At 44.2% G+C, this 25119-nt stretch overlaps 1 protein-coding gene across 4 annotated transcripts; it reads left to right on the plus strand.

The window, feature by feature from the left end:
* The first annotated feature begins 111 nt into the window (after positions 1-111).
* On the plus strand, positions 112-22927 carry WDR45B (WD repeat domain 45B). Of its 4 annotated transcripts, none has more exons than XM_053291900.1 (10): positions 117-393; positions 9478-9552; positions 10051-10152; positions 11485-11572; positions 12715-12809; positions 16980-17170; positions 18165-18250; positions 19999-20100; positions 20947-21068; positions 21554-22927. In XM_053291900.1, the coding sequence occupies exons 1-10, from the start codon at positions 327-329 to the stop codon at positions 21658-21660; spliced, it is 1035 nt and encodes a 344-aa protein (XP_053147875.1). In that variant the 5' UTR covers positions 117-326; the 3' UTR covers positions 21661-22927. The 4 variants fall into 4 exon arrangements, with proteins under 4 accessions (XP_053147878.1, XP_053147877.1, XP_053147875.1 ...); XM_053291901.1 differs by lacking the exon at positions 117-393 and adding an exon at positions 631-770; XM_053291903.1 differs by lacking the exon at positions 20947-21068 and having other exon boundaries at positions 112-393.
* The last annotated feature ends 2192 nt before the right edge of the window (positions 22928-25119 follow it).

Consider the following 25119-nt stretch of genomic DNA (forward strand, 5'->3'; position numbering starts at 1 on the left):
CGGTTCCCTCCTCGCAAAACCTCTCCTAGAGGCCGCAAGACAAGTGAGAATCGGACTATTCGTTAGCTCGGCGCTCCATCTGGTGCCCTGGCTTGCTCTCTGCAAAGCGAAGAGCAATGAGACAGGAATGAAAAGCGGGAGGGAGGAGCCGGACGTTGGATAGTGCGGCGCTCTGCGGATCAGCCTGGTGGATGTGCTCTGTATTCGGCGTGCTGCCTGTCTAGTCCGGAAGCGATCGTGGCGCTGCCGCCCCCTCAGGCCTCTTGACCCTCCCCCGCCCCGATGCTGTGAAGGACCCCCGGCCTTCTTCGGAGCCTGCTGGCGCCATGAACCTGCTCCCGGCCAACCCACACGGGAATGGGCTGCTCTTCGCCGGTTTCAACCAGGACCACGGTGAGTAATTCGCAGGGAGGCTGCGGCGGCGAGAATTGGGGAGGGGGACTCGATTCCCCTCGCTGTGGACGGAAGCGGGGAGAGGAGGCGCCCTCGCCCGCGTCCTCTCTTCCTCCCTCCCCCGCCTTCTCTGTCTCCTTATGTGGGGGTGGTGAATGTTTCTTCTTTTCTTTCCATTCCGTCTCGCCCCATCTTCTCCTGGACCCGCCTCGGAGGCTTTGTCTCAAAACAAGAAAGCTTGCCCAATCAAATGCATCATCGATCCTCTCCTTGACTCTTATTGTACAGCAATACTCCCGTGACCTATTTCTGGCCCCCTTTATTTAGCCTTTCTATTAAGAAGCTGCACATCGTGAGCTTGAGACGCGTCCTGCTAGGTACGTTTATCAGACTGGGCTTTGAGCTGTTTAGCCAGCATTTAACTATTCACCTAAACAAACAAACAAACCAAAAAAACTCAGGTGCTGGAACGGGATGTATGGCCCTGGTGTAAGACTTGGCTTCCAAAATGCAATCCCAGAATGACCGGTAACCAGGCACTGCTAATTTGATGGATCACATTTGCTTCTGTCCCACTGTGTACCCAGTTGCTGTTCTTAAGACTCACTTAAGAATTCCTAATCAAAATGCAGCTATTTCAGAAGAGCCTGCTTTTTTATTGATGTGAATTTGCATACAAGAGTCATGAAGACTGGCAGGGCAGCAGGAAACTTGTGTTGAACTTTCCACAGTGTTATGGCCTGTAACAGGACTCAGTTTTAATGCTTACAATAATCCCTTGTTAGTAACAGTAGCAAGTGTTTTGTCATTTTATCTGTTACGGAAGCTAGTCCCAAACAAGTGCCTGTCCTGGTTTGGTACCTATACTGTACTTGCAAACTGAGTGTCTGTCTTTGGTTTGTTATTTTGTTTATCCCAGAATTGCCTTAAGAAGACCCAGTATGAGAAGGCATGCTCTTGTGCTTATTGTTGCCTCCCATCTGTGTTACTGTGTTTTCCTGTTCTTCAGTGCCAGGGGTGGGGAACCTTGGCACTCCAGCTGTTTTTGAACTACAGCTCCCACCATCCCCAGCCACAATAATTGTGGCTGGGGATGATGGGAGTTGTAGTTCAAAAACAGCTGGAGTGCCAAAGTTCCCCACCCCTGGTAGAGCATTTGTACACATTACACTGAAGTAAGCCTGCTTGCAACAGAGTGTATGCACAACATTCAGTTGTGACCATCGACCAATTGTGGGAGCAGCAGCCATGACAAGTATACCTGTATGACACGCATGTTTGTCACAATCACACTTTAAAGTGTATATAATTGCACCTTGAAAATGTAATGTGTGAAGTGATCCTAATTGCCTTGTGAGTTAGCAAAAACATTCTCTTTAGCTAGCCACTGTTCTTTTTTTCCTTCCTCCCTTTTTTTGTTACTAATAAAATATGAGTCACTACTGTAAGGCAAATCAGGATGCATCTGTTTCCTTATAGGAACTTCTTCAAAATAGCCTGTCCTATGCTGTTCTGTCACTTGAGGATCTACTACTAGCAATTTAGGGTTGAAAGATGTGTGGAAAAAGTCTAAACTTGTATCACTAACCTTAGGGGCCCCCCCCATTTTCTAGGTATAGATTTTTCTAGAAAAAAGATAGGAACATAGGCAGCTGCCACATACCGAGTCAGACCATTGGTCCATCTAGCTCACTGTTGTCTACCCAGATTGGGTAGCAGCTTCTCCAAGTTTGCAGGCAGGAGTCCCTCTCACCCTATCTTGAAGATGCCAGGGAGGGAACTTGGAACATGCACTTCCCAGAGTGGCCCCATCCCCAAGGGGAATTTCTTGCAGTGCTTGCATGTAGCCTCCCATTCAATTGCAATCAGGGTGGACCCTGCTTAGCAAAGGGGACAATTCGTGCTTGCTACTACAAGACCAACTTTCCTCCATTGATTCTGCATGACTTCACTGTTTGTGCTAAAAACAACTCTTTCTAGCTGTGATCATGACAGCAACATAAGCTCACCATGGATCACTTGTGTATTCACAGACATTCACAGTGGTGTTGCAAGCCCAGACTGTTGGATGAGTTGTGAGTGCAATATAGCAAGGAAGGACTGACATTAGTCTGATTCCAGATAGGGAAGTAACTGAAATCAATAGACTTAGACACACTGAACTTTGCAGAGGATCAGCCTGTATTGGTGCAGTCCTGTATACATTTACCTGTGAGTAAGGCCCATTGAAACAGTGGGTCTTGTTTGTTTGCTTCATATTGGATCCAATACAAATATGCATTGGGTCAGGTTGTAAGGGAGCAACTGTGAGACATTTTGCAAGGATTATCCATGATCTCAAGCTATGTAATGCATAGTCTCTGCCCGTGCTTGTTCCCTATTCACCTGCATTGCAGATGTGTAGAATGGACACCATGGGAGTAACATTAGTGCAGACTCATGTGCATCATTGTACTTTATTTAGAGCAGGGCTGTTCAACTTTAGCCCTGCAGCTGTTGCAGAACTACAACTCCATCATCCCTGACTATTGGACACTGGCTGGGGATTATGGGAGTTGTAGTTGAATAACAGATGGAAGACTGAAGTTGTGCAGCCCTGCTTTAGAGGTGGGGGATTGTTACATTTCCAGTGTGGTACTTCTGTGTCAAACTAGGAACATAGAAATTGAATATAAGATGCACCTTAAAAGGCAGAAGCTGAGAGAGGCAAAGAAATGAGTGCAAAATGAACTTGTCTACAGTGGGCAGCACTACCTATTGAAGAATCCTTTGCAGGACTCACAGAAGCAGTGGGGTGGATGAGGGCTGCTGTAATTAGTGCATCTGGAAGCAGCCTTTGGGATTAGCAGGAGTGGTCACTTGCAGGGGTATTTCATATCATTTGTTACTTGTAAGCTAGTTAAATGCTCATATATTTTGCAAGGTTGACTTAGCATGGCATATACTGTATGGGTTATTATACCATGAGTGGACACCTACAGCCTATGTATGGCATACTCTTGCAGTTTTCAGGCACCTGTTTGAATCTTTGGAACTCCTCCTTCCATTAGTAAACATCTATCTCCTTTGGTTGTAGAAGTTTGAATGGATGATAGCAAAACATTCTGTTAGGTTTTTCAGTGCCATTCTGATTTTTCACCTATGAGTTATGTGCAGTTGCATAGCAAAGGAATATTTGGACTGGCTGAAAGGGAAGGTATTTGTTGTAGGCAAATGTACTGGTTTGTAGAATCATGGAAAATAAATCAATAGAAACATAATGTGCAATTAGCAAAGGTAGGGAGCAGTGTTCCCTCTAACAGGGATCCCCAGATGTTCTGGACTACAAATCCCAGCATCTCCAGCTGCAGTGGCCTTTGGCTGGGGATCATGGTGCTGTAGTCAACAACATCTGGGAATCCCTTTTAGAGGGAACACTGGTATGGAGAAGGGAAGGTGTAGGGGTGTGTGTGTGTGGTGTCTTTAAAAACTGGCATTGACTAAAATGAATAAATGTGTGGCTGGAAGAACTCTCAGTTTAAGCATGTCGTGTACAGGACTGTTGAAGATCAAATCACATCTGTCATAATGACTTTTGTGTTCATATAGCAAAATGTATGAATGTATTTGATTGATTAAGTGTCATAAAGTCGGTGTCAACTCTTAGCGTAGCGACCACATAGATTCTCTCCAGGATGATCTGTCTTCAACTTGGTCTTTAAGGTCTGTCAGTGGTGCATTCATTGCTGTCGTAATAGAGCCCATCCACCTTTCTGCTGGTCGTCCTATTCTTCTCTTTCCTTCAACTTTCCCCAGCATTATGGACTTCTCAAGGGAGCTGGGTTTTCACATAATGTGTCCGAAGTATGATAGTTTGAGCTTGGTCATTTGTGCCTCAAGTGAAAATTCTGGATTGATTTGTTCTATGATCCATTTGTTTTCCTGGCTGTTCATGGTATCCTCAAAAGTCTTCTCCAGCACCAAAGTTCAAAAGTGTAAATGCTTTTTCTATCTTGCTTCTTCAAAGTCCAGCTTTCGCATCCATAGAGTGTCACAGGAAAAACCATGGTCCAAACGATTCTAATCGTTGTAAGTATAGACATATCACAGCATTTGAATATCCTTTCCAAGGCCTTCACTGCAACCCTACCAAGTGCTAGTCTGTGGCATATTTCTTGACTGCTGGATCCTTTACTGTTGATGGCCGATCCTAAAAGGCAGAAGCTATCCACTCCTTCAGTGTCTTCATTATCAATTCCGAGGCTGGTTGCTGTACCCATTGTCATTAGTTTAGTCTTCTTGACATTTAGTCATAGTCCCATTTTTTTTCAGTGCTTCTTGACTTTCGTTACTAGAGCTTGCAGATCATCCACATTCTCAGCTATCAGCATGGTGTCCTCAGTGTAGTGCAGGTTATTGATATTTCTTCCTCCAACTTTAAAACCGCACTCATAATCTTCCAATCCAGCTTCTCTCAGTATGTGTTCAGAATATAAGTTGAATAAAGAAGGAGAAAGTATACAGCCTTGCCTTATTCCTTTGCTGATCTGGAACCAGTCTGCTTCACCATCTTCCGTCTGGACTGTGGCTTCCTGTCCTCTGTATAGGTTTCTCATGAGAACAATGAGATGTTCTGGGATGCCCATTTTCCTAAGGATATTCCACAACTTGATACGGTCGGTGCAATCGAAGGCTTTTCTGTAGTCAATAAAGCACATATTGACTTCTTTCTGGTATTCTTTGGCTTTCTCAATTATCCAGCATGCATCAGCCATGATGTCTCTTGTTCCTCGGCCTTTTCTGAAACCAGCTTGAACATCTGGCATTTCCCTTTCCACGTAGGGCTCTAATCTGCATTGGATGATCCTGAGCATTATTTTGCTAGCATGTGAAATTAAGGATATTGTGCAATGGTTTGCACAATCTGTTAAGTCTCCTTTCTTTGCTATGGGTATGTAGACTGACGTCTTCCAATCGGTTGGCTACTGTGTTCTCCAAATTTGCTGGCATAGTTTGGTTAGAACCATGACTGATTCTTCTTTTGTTGCCTGCCATATTTTTGTAGCTATTCCATCAATTCCTGTAGCCTTCCGACTTAGTAACGACCGAAGTGCTGATCTTACTTCATCTTCCCATTCTAGAAGTTCTTGCAAGTAGGGAATATCTTCTAGAATATCTTGGATGTTGATGTCCCTGCTGTACAGATTTTCAGTATACTCCTTCCATCTCTGTTTCATCTTCTCTGAATCGGTTACTACCTGTCCTTTGGCATCCCTTAACATACCAATTTGAGGTTGGAAACTCCCTCTGAGTTCAGAGATCTTTTGGAAAACTTGCCTTACTTTTCCATGTCTATTTCCATCCTCCAGGGCTTTACAGATGTTATTGTAGTACTTTTCCTTGTCTCTTCTAACAGCTTTCTGAAATTCCCTATTTCTTCCTGAGGTCTTTATTTTTCTTGACTTTGGCTTCTCCCCTCTTCTTGGCAATTTTCATCGTCTGTTCTGACATCCATTTGCTTTCTTTTGTTTCTTGGTCTTTGGCAGTCTCTTTTCACATTCGTCCTTAACAACTTCTTTGATTCCATTCCACAATTCCTCTGGTTCCCTATCAATGGCGTTCAGAACTTCAAAGTAGTTCCTGATGTTCTCCTTGAAAATGGTGGGTACGTTCTCAAGATCATATCGTAGAAGCTGGATAGCTTTGTTTTTCCTCTTTAGCTTGACGTGGAGCTTGCACATGAGCAGTTCCTGATCTGTTCCACAATTGGCCCCCGGCCACGTTTTTGCTGTTATAACTGAGCTCTTCCACCTCCTTGGACCAATAATATAATCTATCTGATTTCAGTGTACTCCATCTGGTGATGTCCATGTGTATAGATGCCGCTTTGGTTGTTTGAAGAATGTGTTAGCAATGAAGAGATCATTGGCTTGGCAGAAACTAAGAAGTCATTCTCCTGCTTCATTTCTGTTTACTAGGCCATACAGTCCGACTGTGTTTTCCTCCTTACCTTTTCCAGTGTTGGCATTCCAGTCTCCAACCACCAGCAGCACATCTTGCTTGCATGTTCTGTCACTTTCAGACTGGACTTGACATCCAAAAGTCTTTATTCTAACCGCGTCATAAACACTATTGGTACTCTGAGAGATCCTTAGCTCTTCCACAGTAGCATGTTGAGTACCATCCGACCTGAGGGGCCCATCATCCGGCACTACATCGACAATCATTCAATTTTGTCTATCCATGTGGTTTTCTTGGTAAAATACACAAGTGGTTTACCATTGCCTTCGCTCGCACAATATGAAATGATGCCTTTGTTGTTGTCACTGAAGTGATTGTCTGACTACTACTGTCAGTGATTGTCTGGCTACTAGTTGGAGAGCTAAAGGCCACCTCCAGCCTCAAAGGCAGGATGCCTCTGAGTACCAGTTGCAGGGGAGTAACAGCAGGAGAAAGGGCATGCCCTCAACTCCTGCCTGTCGCTTCCAGCGGAATCTGGAGGGCCACTGTGCGAAACAGGATGCTGGACTAGATGGGCCTTGGGCCTGATCCAGCAGGGCTGTTCTTATGTTCTCCAGCACCTTCCTATATCGCTGCTGCCCTAAATAGTTGCCTACTTGCTTTAGCTGGGCAGCTGGGATGATCTTCGCGCTTTGGGTGACCCTACTGGGAGTATACCTCCCGGCATACTTCGCTCATCCCATGGGGAGTGCGGGGAGGAACACACAATTGGAAGTGAAGAGAAGAGTCTGTGGGAGCATAGGAGGCAAAAGGGAGATGAGGAAATGAGATGGAGGGAGAGAAGGAACATATATGATGGTATAAGCCCATCAGCTTAGATAGCACTAGGTTTTTTCCCCAGCATGCTTCTTTATTTACAACGTATTGTGATGTTACAAATGGCTGGGAAACAGATCATTTTGTTTAAAACGGACTGCTTGCATATACTCAAGGCTACTATTCTTACATTTTTTTAAAAAAATGCTTTCTCCGGTTAGGAGTAGCTCTGCACATGTTCAAAAGCACTCTCCACCCAAGGTTATTTTTAAGGCTACAGACTCAAAGCACAGGAAGAAGGAGCAGAGTCTGTACTCTGTATTTCCTGGGGGGAGAAACTCTGACAGTGACAGGGAAAAATTCAGAGGAGAAGCTCTTTTGAGCCTTTCTCCTTTCCCTAACACCTAAGGTTGCAGCAGCCACCTCTGATCTCCCCATGCCTCAGACCAGCCAAGCCAAGGGCAGAGTCCTTACCTGAGCATGCACCATCCCCCTAGCGCACCCGCCGCTCTGCAAAACTGTTCACTAGCCCCAATGCACGTGCAGAAGAAATGCCTCAGATGCAGAACCTACACCAGGCAGCCATGAAAGACCAAATGTTCCCCTCCCGGGCATCTCTGATTGGCTGGACAAGGGTGGGAGGGTGGCTCACTCAAAACAACCAAGCTGGGGCAGGGGGAGCGCCTCTGGAAGCAAGACGGATACACAAGAGTGAGAGAAAACTGCAGGGACTCAGTTCTCAATATTTCCCAAGTCTCGGGAAATATTGAGGGTTAAATATTGAGATAGGCATAAAGTAAAGCTGGAAGTTTGGAATTTGGAGTCAGAAAGGATCGTTCTGTCTTCCTTGTAGAAATAGAAAAAGTCTAGATTTAAATTATCTGCAGGCATTAATGATACCTTCTGGGCGTCATTAATGCCTGCAGATAATCTGACTCTGGACTTCTTCTGTTTCTACGAGGAACACAGAATGCTGGGAGCAATGGTGGGCAGGAAAGGCAGAGACAGAGATGGCGGAGGGGGTGGGTGGGAGAAGCAACTGGAGCCAGGCAAGGACCAGACTCCAGAGTCTGAGACGATGGGGGAAAGGTGGTGCAGGGAGAGCAGCAGCCGCAGAGGTAGCAGCACTTTTTGAGAGGGCCAGGGTAAGTGAGCGGCTCTGAAAGATCTCTGCGCGGCGTGCTTAGAGAGTGTGAGTGCACATGCAGCTGCGCATCTTAGAGGGAACAGTGCCAGGCACCAGCTCACCACGCATCTGGAAATTTGAGAGTGGTGTCTGAGCCAGGTGATAGATGGAAGAGAGCTGGTCTTGAGGTAAGAAACATGAATTGTCTCCTCTGCTAAGCTGGGTCCACCCTGGTTTGCATTTGAATAGGATACTACATGTGAGCACTGTAAGATATTTCCCTTGGGGGCTGGGGCCACTTTGGGAAGAGCACCTGCATGCTTGCATGCAGAAGGTTCCAAGTTCCCTCCCTGGCATCTCCAAGAAAGGGCTGAGAGACTCCTGCTTGCAACATTGGGGAAGCTGTTGCCAGTCTGTGTAGACAATCCTGAGCTAGATGGACTAGTGGTCTGACTCTGTATATGACAGCTGCCTATGGATGCAACCAGGAGGAGGAGCAGTGAGTAAACAAGGTGGGGGCAGATTGCTCCCTCCTCCTGGTCAGTCGGTTCATCACCTGCCAGAGCCAGATGGATGTGAGCAAGCAAGGCGATGGCAATGCAAGTGGTGGGTCTCTCCCCCCACCTCCGGAGTGGAGGGCATTGCTGGAGGCAAGCAGTAAGTCCATGCGCATATACACCCCATGGAGCAATGGGCAGTCTGTCTCTTAAACTTTGGGACTGGCTCCTAGGGTGAAATAAAATTTGAGTTCTAGCCAAGGCCTTGGGCCTATTGCTGTTACTCCCTGTCATCTTTGGTGCCCCATGGAAATAAGGGTTAGTACTGACTTCCAGGGCTGTTTGAGACTTGCACATCCTCTTAAGGTACAATAGGAGTGGTTTGGTCCATCAGTCTGTATGATTAGAGTGTTGGGCTGGGACCCATGCAATCTGGCTTTATGAAGCTTGCTTGGGTGACCTTGGGCTGCATGCTCACTTGACCTAACTTATGCATAGAGGATTGCTGTAAGGATAAAATGGGGGTAATGCCTAGTTTCTGGGAGGAAGGGCCTCTGAGAAATAAATAACAAAACCTAGAGAAAAGCCTCTCTTTGTGTTCCAGCATAGTCAAGAAGCTGAACACTTCCTCTTGTAGAAATCTTAATTGAAATGGAGCTTGTATAGGTGTCTGGGGTAGTAATCCCTTTCTTTCTGTTTGTTTAGGGTGCTTTGCATGTGGGATGGAAAATGGATTTAGAGTGTTTAATGCTGATCCACTCAAAGAGAAGGAGAAACAAGGTGAGATGCTTCCTCCATATCTATGATTGCTTTACTGTGATTCTCTTCATCTCTAATAATCCATGAGCATTACAATCCTATGCTTGTTTACTTGAAAATACATTTTGCTGAATGCGTCTTCCTTTCAAGTAAACGTACCTAGGATTGTGGGCTTCAACTTATATAAACTTCACTTGTCTAAACTCGAATACTGATGCTCAAAGCTGTTGGCAGTGTCCACTTATTGTTTCGTGTCAGGAGAGTTTCCTGACCCATAATATTCTGGCCATCATGTGTAGCTGGAGGATAACTCTGAGCACCCTTGTTTGATGGCTGGAAACTGAAGCATTCTCTTGAAATGAGGCAGGGGGAAGTGCCACCGAGTGGGAACCTGAACTAGACTGCATTTTAATGAGTCTTAAGAGAGATGATGCTTGTTCTACAGCAATGTTCTGGCATCACTACGATGTTGCATTGAATGTGTTCGAATTTATTTATTTAAACCCTTTTCTCTTCCAGAATTTCTAGAAGGAGGCGTTGGCCATGTTGAAATGTTGTTTCGCTGCAACTATTTGGCTTTGGTTGGAGGAGGGAAAAAACCCAAATACCCACCTAATAAAGGTACAGTATTGAGTGGTAAGGTTTAAAAGTCGTTTTAAGTTGACTGGTGTTCAAACACATTTTATCTAAGACAGCCTGGGTAGCTTTTTTAATTTGAATAAATATGAACTTGGCTGTTGCTCTACTCCTAGATGCATTGGCTGCCTTCTGCCTGTTCTCCCCCCACCTCACCGCAAATATCCTGATCATGTCATCAGCAAAAGTTGAACCCCTCTCTTCCCAAATGCCCTTATCACAATCACTTTTCTTGTGATATTGAGTCACACAGGGGCGTAACTACTATTAGGCAAAGGGAGACAGTCATCTTGGGGCCCCACAGAGGCATGTCACATGACTCCCCACCCACCCGTGTTGCACCCCCTATGAATTATGTTGAGTCTCTTGGAGATCGACAGTAGCAGACAGTAAAAAAACTAGATTCAATGTGAACTAGATATTCACCGTATTCATAATGGGGATGTGAGTGTGAGTGCACTATATATTGTGAAGTGTGTTTGTGTTTATCAGTGAGGGGCCCATTTTAAAATCTTGTCTCTGGGCCCACTCCAACCTTGCTACGCCCCTGGAGTCACAGGAACGCATCCCACTATTTCCTGTCTTGCCCCATATTCAGTCACTAAATACTAAAAGAAATCTGAATTGCCTACTTGAAACTACATAGAACCATTAATGTGGAGTTAAGTTATTTAACTTATTTGGTTTTTGGTGAACTCTAAATTATATCTCAACCATTTAATTTTCCTGGATTTTGGGTGGGGGGTGGCGGATGGGATAGAGTGAGCAATTGAATGTAGGAAATGATGTAATTGGTTCTAGAGGAGGGCAATGAGGAATTATGCCTTCTGACACCAGCAAGTAACTAGACCAGTCTCTGCCCTACTGTTTCTTGGTATTCACTGTGACTTGTATTTTCCCAGTTGGTCAAAGGATAAACAGGTTTTTTTAGATAAGCAGGGATGAGAGAATGCCTCCTCCAGTAGGAATAAAATGCTAGTGGTAGTAGCTGAGGAAGTGGGGTAGAATGGAATAAGTCACAGAATGGGGTCACATAAGCCTTACAAAGGGCTGGTTATGGTGTGGCAGACAAATTCAGACTGGAGCAGGGAAAGCCAAAAGTTGCTTAATGTTAAAATTAGTACATCTGATTTTGAAGACCCATACTTGGGAAATAATGCTTCACTTTTGCTTTTGTAACTGAGCCAATGCAAACAAGGTATTGTGGGATGCAGCTAGTCCTCATGGAGTTAGACTTCGAAAATGGCATCATTGGAAATGCTGTGCAATGTTGACAGTTGCCTTTAAGATTAATAAAGGGCATTTCCACTACTACAGTGATGATCTGGGATGATCTGAAAAAGAAGACCGTTATTGAAATAGAATTTTCCACAGAAGTCAAAGCAGTCAAGCTGCGAAGAGACAGGTGAGTTGGATCACAGTTTATTCCACAGAGGGCCATTTTATTTCTGTGCACTTGGTTCAATAGCCTCAGCTTTTTATGGAAGGAGGAATGTTGTGAAGCTACCATCGTTGCTTTGCAGTATCTGTTTCCCACATTTCTCCTTTGATCTACATTCAGTCTTGCTCATATCCCCTGGCAGGGGTATGTACAAGCTCCCATCTCAGGGATAGCTTTTACTTCTCCATGCTGGTGGAGGAGATGCAGAAGAGCAATTCTGGATACAGCTGAGCAGCTCGGGAATTGAGAAGTCCAAGTCAATTGCATTTCCTGTGCCCTCTCCTTATGTCAGCTGGGGGGTGGAAATCTTTTAAACTTTGATATTTGTGAACTGGGCAAAGAGGCACCTTTTAATGTGGTGATTCTCTTTATTTAGCAAGGGAAGAGTAACTGGCCCTATCCACCCCCAGCACAGTACCTCCAGTGACTGTTGCTGGTCTCTATCTTATGTTTCTTTTTAGATTGTGAGACCTCTGGGGACAGGGCGCCATCTGATTTATTTATTTGTTGTTTCTCTATGTAAACCGCTTTGAAAACTTTTGCTGAAAAGCGGTATATAAATAGTTGTTGTTGTTGTTTGAACACTTCTGATGCTTGTGTGCTGGGATCAGACCCTGTATATCAAAAGGATAAGATTCTCCTGTAACGTCTTGGGCCATGCACTGAAGAAATAGGCAGGTGCCTCTGCAGTCAAGAATATTGGTGCTAATGTCAGATTAAAGTAGTGCTGAAGGTCCTGCTATTGCCACAGCTAAATCGGGAGAATGTGTACTTGGTGCTGGACCCAACTTAACTAGACATATTTAAGAGAACACCTTCTCTATTATGATCCCTCTCCCACTTACTGAGATCATTCGGGGAGGTCTGTCTGCAGTTGCCACCACTAATCTGGTGTCTGCTCAGGGATGGGCCTTCTCTGTTGCCACCTTGAGGCTTTAGAATGCACCCCCTGCAGAAATAAGAGCGTCTCCATCTCTGAGAGCTTTTAAAGGTGCTATGAAGACACATTTATTCATCTAGGCTGTTAATTATATGTATAGAATCTGTTAATTGTGTTAAATCATTTTAATTGTTAATGTTTTGTGGTATTACATTATCTCTTTCAGAATTGTGGTAGTCTTGGACTCTATGATTAAAGTTTTCACATTCACGCACAATCCTCACCAGCTGCATGTCTTTGAAACCTGCTATAACCCTAAAGGTAGCAGTATTTTTTGTTTTTTGTCCTCCCCCCGCCCGCCCCCACAACATAGGAGGTTTTCCTTAAGAATGGGTTGTCAACCTGGCATGCTTCATGACAGGATTTATTGCAAAGCAGACTCAGTGTTCCTTCCAGCCAATAGACGGTGCCAAAACCCCACTTTCAGTCCTGTCTTGGTTCTGACTGCAGGTCTCGGAAATCTTCTCTGCTGTTGCATTGCCTTTCAACTTTCTTTCTTCCTCCCTTATTTCTCTCAAGTGGGAAACGAATCCTTTTGAATGTTTCCAAAAAGACAAAATGCTTTTTTAGTTTTTTCAGTTTGAGTAATTGGTCCTTTTCTTTTTGTATTGTTGGCTTTCTTGTACTTCTATTTTTCATTTCCACCTATGGATTCCTAGCACACAGAGGAGCCACAATCTGAGGACAGAGGATGACCTTTGCAGAAACAAAGCTCGTCCATCTGCCTCTCTGAGGGATAATAGTGGCAATATTCCCACAGGGCCATGTCTCCCCTCATCACTTGAGTCTAACCCTGATAGAAACACGATTCCCTCTATAGAGAATGGTCATTTTATGCCTCGCCCCTGAACACAAAAGACCTTCTCCAGACCATTACCAAGAGACCCATCTCTTTTCAGATTTCCGGCAAAGCCTTTTATTCCTGTATCTTACTATAGTGACTCTTCTCTGGAGGAACTGGAATCTGCTCCTCTCCCTGATAAAGAGAATGGAGAACTATCTGAGGAAGACTCTATTCAGCAGCTACCTTTCTCCACCTGCATCTTTACCTCTGAAGTGCTGCTGGCTAAAGTCAAGAGTTAAGGATGTCACTCACTGTAGTCTTTCTCCCTCCACTACAACCTTAGCAGTAGGTGTTTCCTTCTTTCTCCTTTCCCCTCTCTCTTCCAAAATGCCATGGTAGCAGAAGGGAATGCACTGGTACAATCAAGAACTATGGGCGTTCAGTCTAAAATGCTTAACAGTTTACCTGAAGACACTATGCTCAGTTGTTGGTTTGATTATGCTCCTTGACACCCCCATTGGTCAATTGATATCTGGTGCAGTCATGACTAATGACAGGGATGAACAATTAAAAGCTCCTGAGGGATAGTCAACATATTGGATGCTAGCTGGTGAGCTCACTGCAACACTCAGTTCACACAGGGCAGGTGGTACTCTGTGGAACAGCACCACAACATCAATTGGTTGGAATTCTGGCACTGTTGCACTTCCTACCACTCCATTTATCACCAACATTTTCTCATTCACATGGACATCACAGCAAAATCGCACATAAACAGTCAGGGCGGCACCAGATCTTGATCCCTGATGGCAGAATCAGACTGGCTCTTCCACTGGGTGAAACTTCATCTAGCTTCCCTAACCACAGAACATCTAAGTAGCAGAACCAATCTACCGTCCAGCCACCAGTCAATGGACCCAGTGGAATGGAGCCTTCATCAGGAAGGCTGATGCTATCACCCCCCACGTGGGTCTCCCTCTAGCAGATCGATTTGCTTCTCTGGACAACTATCTCCTTCCATGCTGCTTCACCAGGTTCCTATCTCCCCAAGCAGAAACCACAGATGCCTCCACTGTCTCTTGGCCAGCTGGTATGCTCTACTCCCCCCACCAACAGCACTCCTTGATACACAAATTAATCTCCTTAATACACAAATTAATCTTAGAATAGGGGTGTGCATGGAACCAGTTCAGGCAGTTCAGTCTGAATTTGACCTGAACTGCCTATCCACGAGCTGGTTCGATCAAACAGGGCAGCAGTCCGTCTGGTTGGTCAACCTGGTTTGAAGGCTATGCTTGTAAAGGGGAATTGGTTTACAAGCAAAGAGATGGGGAAATCCTTTAAAAGTGTTGTAAGGGCAGCCATGGGGGCAGCAAGAGGACCCCTTACTGGCTTCTGCAGCAGTGGCTCCTCTAAGCCCCACTGGCAGTCCCCTCCCCCTTCAGACGCATGGGCCAGCAGCAGCCCAGTTCTGGCCTCCACGCATACATGGAGGCAACCGGCCCGGTGAGGCTAAGAGGAGCGATTGCAGCAACCAGTAAGGTGTCCTCTCACAGATGCCCTTACAACACTTTTTTAAAGGATTCCCCCACCCCTTTGTTGGTAAAGGGGAATCGTCACCGGATTTTAGACTGTGTATTGATTTGTTTTAAACTGTTTTTAAAATTTTAATTGATTTTAATGTTTTGTTTATTGCCGAGACCTTGGTTTGGGGCGGTATTTAAATACGATAGATAGATAGATAGATAGATAGAAATACAAGCATAGCCCTCGAACCAGGTCGGACGGGTCCATATCGAACTTTGACTGGCCACCTTTTGGGGGGGCAGTCCAGTTCGGGGTTAAACCGAGCCCGTTCTAATCAAACCCAGGTTGATTCAAACTGGTTCTGCACATCCCTATCTCATAATAGGCAGGTATTCATCCAGATCCCAGCTGGTTTCAACTCCACATGTGGAAATTGAGCACTTGGCATTCACAAAAAAGGGGTATTACAATGCTGTACAAAATACCATTTAGGCAGCCCACTAACCTTCTACCAATCACTTATACCAAACTACCTGGGTGGCCTTTTCAATGCTGGGCTTGGAGGAACCAAATCGACCCTCTCTCTGAAGGCATGCCACACTTCCTGACCATCAGGTGGGACCTGATCAAGTTCGCAAACCAATACATTAAAATGCCAAACTTCTGTGCTCTCCTCTTATAAAAATCTCCCGCTCAGTAGCGCTTCATCTCCATATCAGATATTTTCTCCAAGGCACATCCAATCCTCCTCTTCCTGCCATACATAGATCCCATCTTGGAACCTTAACAAAGTTCTCAATGACCCCACTCAAGCTCCCTTTGAACCTCTAAGCTCACTCCCCTTTAAAATCTTATCATACAAGGTACTTTTCCTGGTGGCTGTGACTTCTGCATGTAGAATTTCGGAACTAGGAGCTCTCTCAGTCAAGGGAAAAAGCTTTGCCTTCCCAAGCCTGATTTGAACGTTCTAAAAATCGATCCTACCTTCCTCCCAAAAATAAAATCTTCCTCCCAAAAATAAAAAATAAAATTGTATAGGCCTAAGGATATTATTTTAAATAGTAGTAATAATCATAAACTTTTTATTAGCTGCCCCATAACAAATTGTTCTCTGTGTGGCTCACAACAAAGATTTTACCATCCTTTTGCCCTTTCCTTGTTCACCTCAGGGAAAAGGTATTCCAGCACTAATCCACTCCCCCCCTTGGACACAGCTGTGGTATGTTCCATTCCTAGGGATGACCTCCTACACTGTAGAAAAAGAAACTTTGGACTTTGAACATGAAGGGTTCTTTTTTACAATGTACAGAGGTCATCCAACTCACCCATGGATCTTTCTCTGTCTAAGAAGGGTTTTTTCTTTGGGTGAACTTGACTCCTGGGGAGTGCTGGAGGTAGTCAGGGTATTTCCCTCACTAAAGTTCTTCTATCTTCTTGAGTCTATCTTTCTACTATCCAAGTTTGAAGCTGCAACTGTTCTGGATCTGGGGTTTTGGCACCCTCTGCTGGCTAGAAGACTCTGAACCTAATGCTATGCAAGTTAAATCCTGTCCCTGAGCATGTCAGGTCAACAACCCATTCCTGAGGATGGCCCCTGCACATTATGAAAAAGAACTATTCACAGTAAGTCCAGTATTTCTTTTTCCATTGTAAAGGCTGTATTTAGGGCAAATAAATAGCTTACTCTGTTGCTTTCTTTATGCTTGTGCTCTCTGTTGCTCTCTACTTCACATATACTTCTTTTCCCTCCTTAAAGACAACTTGGACCTTCTTAAATGCCAAGCAAGTGCTCTGTTGCTGAGCCATTCTGCCCCTGCTAGTTTCATTAACTGACAAAGCTTGTCCTCCGTCTTCCTGAAGCTGGCACCTAGAAGCTTCTTGTGAGGGAAATTTAGCTGCATGATGACATGCCAGTATTAGTTATAAACTTTGCTTATATACGAATCTGCCTAGCTTACTACTACTTCAGGTGTTCACAAATTTATTTTCTTCTCAAGCCTAAATATTTGTCTACCTAGAAAAGGCTGCCAAGAACTATCAAAGCATCAGGGTTGGGGGCACGTGGGAAGACATCTGATGATAAGCAGAGCTGCTTTTCAATGCTTTGAATTGTATTTTAGGTCTTTGCGTCCTGTGCCCAAACAGTAATAATTCCTTACTTGCATTTCCTGGAACACATACTGGACATGTGCAGATAGTGGATCTTGCAAATACAGAAAAACCTCCTGTAGATATACCTGCTCATGAAGGAGTCTTGAGCTGTATTGCTCTAAACTTGCAGGGAACAAGAATTGCCACAGCATCAGAAAAAGTAAGCAAATGGGTGTGCTTCACAATTGGCTGAAAAGCCACACAACTGTTCTTAGCAGTTTAGTATTGTGAATGTGTCAAGTGATGTCTCCATAGAATCTGTGGGTGTCATTTTTTATTAATGAATTTAATAAGATGTAGAGAACTGGACAAAAATGCACCTTTTTGTAAGGGGATGGCCCTCTTATATCTAGTAGGGGAACAGCAATTGTCCCTTTTCAGTCCAGCATAGCAATCCTCCCGCAACTGTCGCTGTGTGAGAGCGAGAGCCAGCCTGTCAGCCTCAATGGTACAGGGAATCTTTCTTTTTTTAAAAAAAATCCCTTCCACTACATATAAACAGCTTTGAGAACTCTTGCTGAAAAAGTGATATAAATATTCTTATGCCGGGGGCAGCGGTTATATTTGGTATAGGATGGCTTTTTGAGAATCTTGACTATACATTTTTAATGAAGGTTGCTAACCATCATAGTTGTGGTGACACATTGGCCAAGAGATGTTTATCCCTTGAACAATAACCCAACCACCATCATTGTTTCTAGTTGATCCCCCAACTTCCTGTTGCCACTTAAATTTCTCATCCTGCTGCTTTCTTATGGCTTGTGAGTTTTTTCCAAATGGATAGAATTTCTGGGTTCAGAATAAAGTAGATAGTCGTCCGCCCCCCCCCCCCCCCCCGCACCATGGTAATTTCCTTGGCACTGAACTCAGATATATTGATGCAGACACACCAGAAGGACAGTATTGGATTTTCAAATGTGTGTGTTCAGTTTTGAACAAGTCTTTCTACAATAAGAGAAAACTAAGGCAAAGTATAATGCGTGGCAAGAAAGAAGTTCAAATGATGTGCAGTGGTAGTCAAAGAACTAAAGACAACCTGTTCAAGCAAGCAACTATGTCCATGTGTTGGGAGTTGTGCTTGAGAGGCCTAATGCTGTATGCTAAAAGGCTCTTTCCGCATGGCTTTGAAAAAGTGTTTTGTTTTGGTTTTCAAGGGGACTCTCATAAGAATATTTGATACGTCATCAGGGCATTTAATCCAGGAGCTGCGCAGAGGGTCTCAGGCTGCCAATATCTACTGGTAAGGTTTGTGCTTGAGTTGAGTGTGCCCCTGATATAATGTTTTGTCTTGCATTACATTTGATATTGGCGAGTGGGTGGCTCTTGTACAAATGGGAGGTGTGTACCTATCCAAAGTTATGCTTCTAAACTTTCTTCCTTGTGGTTCTGCAATTAAGAGACACAAGTGAGAGTGACAACAAAATGTTGCATCTCCTCAGTCAGCCATAATGCTCAAGCAGGCCTTCGTTTCCCTACCTACCTCCAGTGTTCTCCTGTTTCTTTTCCCCCAGGTGACACCTCCGTGTTCCATGGCTTTGGGGGCCACTGAGCATGCTTAGTCTGCACCAGGCTGTCTTGAGGGGGCTTTGCTTTTATTTTCCAAGCTTGATTATTTCTGCATACTTAAGGAGTCACCTGACTTGGTAGAAATTACCATCCTGCTTCCTGTTTTGCTTCCAATCTGATAAGCACTCAACCACCTAAGTCCACTCTTGGCCTATATGGAAGGCTTTTATTGTATGTGAATATTGATCTTCTTTCAGTATAAGAGGACTGGGTCATGTTGACTGGCTTGCTACAGCCAATTCAATATGTCATGTAATCCATCAGCCTAGTCTCTAGATATACAGTCTGGGTATTTGATGATTTTCCGGGGCTTGAAGTGTTAAGTTTGAAATCTTTGAAGAGAGTGAACTTTAAGGAGATACAGTCAGCAGTAGTACACTTTAAAAGGGATTTAATATTTTGTTTAAAGTTAAGCATGGATTCCTTTTAAGGCTTGGAGACAGAAGTACATGGGATAGAAAATAAAAATATCAAAGTTAGACATACATTTCAGTATTCTTAGCTCACAAATTTGAGGAAACTGGGATCCGTTGTTCTAAACTCAGTAAGGATTTTTGATTTAATCTCTCTGCATCCTTCTCTCCCCACCCCAAATTACTTCTCTTTAAATTTAAGGTTTGTTTGTTCCTGCAGCTTGGTTGATATTGACTGTGGAAGCAAGATACTAACCAATAAATGTCTGCACCTCCCCTACCTTCATGTGTCCTTTCCCAGAGCCACACTTGTTAGTGATCTGCTAATCACTTTTTGAATTGTATTTTCTCTGTTTGCTTCCAAGGTGTGTGCTTTTTCATTTCCCCCTCTGTGCCTGCTTTTGCTTATAAAGGTTAGCCTGCTTAATTTGCTGGATGTCTGTTAATTTGGCCTTGGCCGTTTTGCTGCAGATTCCTTTGCTTTAGATAATCTCCCAAGCAACTGCAGTTTTAAAATTTGGAGAGGACAGCTGGTCTTGTGGTAGCAAGCATAACTTGTCCCCATAGCTAAGCAGGGTCTGCCCTGGTTGCATCTGAATGGGAGACTTGATGTGTGAGCACTGCAAGATCTTCCCCTCAGGGGATGAAGCCGCTCTGGTTAGAGCAGAAGGCTCCCAAGTTCCCTCCCTGGCATCTCTAAGATAGGGCTGAGAGAGATTCCTGCCTGCTACCTTGGAAAAGGCACTGCCAGTCTGTGGAGACAATACTGAGCTAGATAGACCAATGGTCTGACTCAGTATATGGCAGTTTCCTATGTAAAAGGTTCTAACTTCCTAGGTAGGAGTATTTTTTTGAAGAATATACTACATGAAGAATAATAGCAGTGATACTAACTGCTTCCTTGAGTATTTTGTAAAGTTCGAAATACACACAGAGAATTCTTAAAAAGCAATCTGTCCTACACCTGCAGTGTTCATATAAACAGCTCTGTTTCTGACTTGTCCATCAGCATTAACTTCAACCAAGATGCTTCTCTCATCTGTGTGTCAAGTGACCATGCCACAGTGCACATATTTGCAGCGGAGGATCCTAAAAGGAACAAGCAGTCAAGGTAAAAAACTGGGAGGATAGGCCTGTTGTTGGCTGCTAGGCACAACAGTGAAATGGAACTTCCACATACAGAGATGGGTATACTCCATGGCTTGGCTGTAAACTTCCCAGACTTCTCTAGCTGACCACTGTAGGAGACTGAATTCTAGTTTAGATGGATGTCTGGTCCAGCGTCTGACCCAGAACCCATAATCTGCCTTGGATTTCAAAATCTCAGGCAAAGATCCTTCCCCCTTGCTACCCAAGAACCCTTTCATCTCGCAATCCGAGATTTGAACTGCTATGGCCCTCCCAATAGTTTTCTTGGTAGTAGGATATAGGAATTCTTACACAAAAGGCAATTTGGGATTTGTAGTTATTTCCAGCATGACACCTTTAAATCTGTTTAGAGATGAAAGCATAGTTCTGACTGAATAAGAGGAGATGCTGTAAGAGAGAACAAAAATACCTTTGAAATCCCACTGGAGAGAAACCAGAACATGGCACTTGCATTGGCTTGGCTTTTCAAATGTTCTGAATGAGTTAATCTAACGCAATTTAATTTAAAACTGTTGTATCCTTAGCAAGTTTATTTAATATTCTTGATTTGTACCTGAAATTCTTACAAATAATCTGCTGGCTACTTGTTTCTATTCAATGTAGCTAAATCTATAATGTTTCTACGTTGCAAAGTATTTGCAGTTCTATTTCTTGTCCATTAGAATGGATGTATCAGTGGCAATAAACTAGTCCTTGAAACTGCTGGGAGCCTTATTAACTGCTGCTGGGATCTGGTGCTGCTAGCATTAATGTTTGGAGTTGTAGCCTCAGTTGGAACTGAAGGGGCTGCTTTCTTTCTGTCTTTCAGCTTAGCATCTGCCAGCTTCCTGCCCAAATACTTCAGTTCCAAGTGGAGTTTTTCCAAATTTCAAGTTCCCTCAGGCTCTCCCTGCATCTGTGCCTTTGGAACAGAACCGAATTCTGTCCTAGGTAAGGTTCTAGAACTGCATAGCAGCAGGTGGCGGGGGGAATCGCCCCCAAACACAGCCTATATTTAGGCAGCTCTACTCACCAAAACACCCTTTTCACAAAGTCATTCTAACCCTATTTACCTGGAATATATATTTAAATGTTGTTTAGTTCTAGATAGAAAAGGTAGAAAATGCAAAGGAAACTGAGAGCTTGACTGCTTCTTGAAATCCCAGCATATGAAGAATAGCTAAGCAATCCATTGAAAGCTTCTGAGGCAAGGCCAAACCATAGAACTTGGCTAGATCTAGTCAAGCTATACTTCTTAACTAGTTCCTTGCCATAACTGTCGTGTAGAAAAACAGCCCTTTTGGCCAAGTACTTTCAAGCAGTGTGCCTTTCCTTCCTGTGCTCACAATAGCACAGCAGAAGCTGCTCTGTGAAACAAAAGGTAAACACATGACTCTCTAGTTGCCAATATGAAAAGAATCTCTCTCTTCTTGCAGCAATCTGTGCAGATGGCAGCTACTACAAATTTTTATTCAACCAAAAAGGAGAATGTTCCAGGGATGTCTACGCTCAGTTCCTAGAAATGACTGATGACAAACTTTGACTGAAGTGAAGGAAGTATATGGAGGGGGGAAGAATGTCCAGATCCCCCTTTGGATGATTCTCCCTCTCTGAAAAGACTGCTTCTGAATACCCCACAGTCGACAGTGCTGCTCAAGATGGGACAGATGATCTTAAGAAGCCCGAGCTAATGTGATCAGAACAAGACGGGAAACTAATATGTTTACTGTCAACAGCTGGTTTTAAATGTTAGTTTTGGTGGCTGTTCCTTCCACTTCCTTAAAAATGTTTCAATAGCCTGTGCCTATTGAGTTTCTCTCTCGCTAATTAATCTGTGAAGCTTAGTGCCTTCCACACCATAAGGCTGAAAGGAGAGGGAGGCTGGTTACCTGTCAATCAGTTAGCAAACTCCTAAAAATGATATGAAAATTAGAGTTCTAGCATCATGGTGGTGGGAGAGACATGCCAGACAACTTGGAATATTTGTACCAGCAGCTTCTACATTTACAAATGTCTTTTTTCCTCCTTCTAATACACAGAAAGGCATTGTAGCAAGTTTGCTCTGAGTTGCACTTGCTCAGGAATAGATAGAATGCTCAAGTCCTTGTTTCCATACTGTTATGAATATGTATTTGTGTTAATGTCATTTGTCAGAGGTGCCAAACCATATATCCCATGAACAGCATTAAATACTGTTGGCCCAAATAAACATTCTGCAGGGTAGGAAGTAAGTGGCATAGGATAACGTTGGGAGTTGTGAAGCTGATAGTTGGTTGTCTTGATAATGAACGTATCATTCCAGACAGTTGAGTTTTGCTCATTGGTGTGTTTGCATTTTTGCTGTGTGAAGGGCCTACAGAAAAGCAATCTGTGATGACTGAAAGGAAGTATTCTGTTCTGTACTTCCCTAGCCTGCAAAATGATGATCTTTCCTATCACATTCAGCAAGCTTACTATGTGTTCAGTAGGAACAAAGCTGCTCACGATTTAAACCGCAAGTTATCAGGCATGCAACTGCATTTCAGGTGTTTTGGAAAAGGAGGTATGTAGACACTTAATTTCAAATTACCACCACCATCCCTTTCAACAAGCACAACTTTGGTTATTACTTCCCTTGATAATTTCACATGTGCTTCAAAATTAATTGAAGTCTTAGTTCACAAAGTTGCAAGGTATTCAAATTCATCATTTAACTAAAACCTGTATTCAGGCTTGTCAGTTTGCATGTTGCTTTTAAATGTGTATTTAATCATGGAAGTTGTTTTGCACACCTTTTGTAATATTTTAATTAAAGTGACTAATTTACTGTATTCATTTTATGGTATCAAAAGGACGTCTATATGGTCAGTTTCTATTCCTGGTTTTATTGTCACTGCTTAAATAGAGAACAGGTCATATTTGGAAAGGTTAAACATAGGTAATGATGGCAGACTTGCCTGATTGAAGTGAGAGGCAGTCTCGTCGACCGGAGCAACTTGGACATAAAGCTTCTCTCGCATGTCCAAGGCCACCCATCATAGGGTAGTTAACATAGAAACGCCCTCTCTATGCTGTCCTTGGAAGAGATGAAACTCGAGTGCCTATAGCCGAGGCATGCTGTGTACCTTCCCCCCAACCTCCAAATCTTAAAAAGAGACAGTTTATTTTCTTGGGAAACTGAGGGCAAAATACCAGTGTGCAGAACTAGATATGCCATAAAGTTCAAGGTACAGCTGCTGTAATTGTCAAGGCCTAAAGGTAAAGTGTGCCATCGACTCCTGGTGACCACACAGCCCTGAGGTTGGCTTTGGTAGAATACAGGAGGGGTTTTCCATTGCCATCTCACACGCAGTATGAGATGATGCCTCCTTCTTCCTGGTCCAACAAGACCACATCCTAACAAATTCTGCAATGCTTGTGGTGCCAGACTCTGGGCAAGGTGTCGGCATGGCTCTAGGGCAGTAGGCAGTAGCCATTGGCCATGATCTGCAAGGGGGGTGAGATGAATGCAATCGCGCTTCTTTAGGTCCCTGGTGGCGCAGTGGTAAAAAACTGCTGCCCTGTAACCAGAAGGTTACAAGTTCGATCCTGACCAGGGGCTCAAGGTTGGCTCAGCCTTCCATCCTTCTGAGGTCGGTAAAATGAGTACCCAGAATGTTGGGGGGCAATATGCTAAAAATCATTGTAAACCGCTTAGAGAGCTGCGGCTATAGAGCGGTATATAAATGTAAGTGCTATTGCTATTTAGAATGGCCTGCCCACCCTCAGCAATCGAAGGGCATTTAAATCCCTTTGCTGTGCCTTCTGGTAGCAACTGAAGCACCTATCTCACACAAGCACAATTTTTAGCAGTGGGGTGGGAGGAGAATCTTGACAGGACCTTTCCTTTAGGAAAGGGAACATGATGACTTGCTAGGAAGGATATGTTTATGAGGGAAGGTAAAGGATCTGGGTCTGGCCCACCCATGCTCGGTGACCAAAGTGAGAAGTGATGACTCAACCTAGCAAAGCAATCTATGGAGACCACACCACACTCCTACCCCCATGGTTGCTTTGTCAGTAGGAGACTAGCACTCTCATGAAAGGGCCAGTCTACTGCAGACCAACTTAGGCTTGCCCACCTTCGGTCTTCTGTCAGACTGCAAGCTCATGAGTTGAGCTAATAAAAGGGCCCCCCACTTGTGCATAAGATTTATCTGAGTCAAGGCTGCAGATATGGGATTACAGCACCACTTATAGAAGAACCCCACTTCTCTCTCTTTCCCCCCCGATGGAACAATCCTTGGCCTGACTACAGCCTAGGACCAGAGGGGTCACTTTGTTGGGTAAAAGGCCCAGCTGGTATAAAGTACTTTAACCCATTCTTCCTGAGAACTTTTGCACAGTGACCCCTTTCTCTCCAAGGAAGCCTTTCATGCACCCAAAGGAGATTTTTGTACGCCATGTGTCCAGGCATAGCAGGGTGCAGAAACGCCAGGCCCAGGGACAGATTTTTACTCTCCTTCAAACACCCTATGCAGATCTGCCACTATGGGGAATTGCAGGAGGGGAGACTCAATTTCTAGCAGCCCCAGGAGAGTGGTGTTGCCATTCCAGGCAAAAATAAAGACAGATATGTTCAGATGAGCTGGCAGAGGGCATGCTGCGACAGCTTTTTCACAGCAGCCACCAAGACAGGGAGAGCTGTTGCCAGGGTGCCCATCCCTGTGGCTCGCTTGTATAGAGCAACCTGGCTGGGCAGGTTGGGCAGCATGTGTCGCTCCATGGCTTGATACTCTCATAAGAGCAATCCACAGAAGGGACATCACACATTAGCAGCGATACAGGCCAACACCCGTCCCCACAGACAGGTCTTCTCATGTGTTGTGAAGGGAAAGCCCAGTGGCCTTACCCTCTCATGAGTGAGTAGTCCACTCTGGAACAGTATCCATTGCCAGAGAAGAGGAATTGCTTCTCTCACTGGGGACAATGCTGATGCCCAACCCTTCTCATGGGTAAGCCTAGGGACCACACATTCCCCCAA

The sequence above is a fragment of the Hemicordylus capensis genome, chromosome 2 (genome assembly GCF_027244095.1).
Source record: "Hemicordylus capensis ecotype Gifberg chromosome 2, rHemCap1.1.pri, whole genome shotgun sequence".
Lineage (NCBI taxonomy): Eukaryota > Metazoa > Chordata > Lepidosauria > Squamata > Cordylidae > Hemicordylus > Hemicordylus capensis.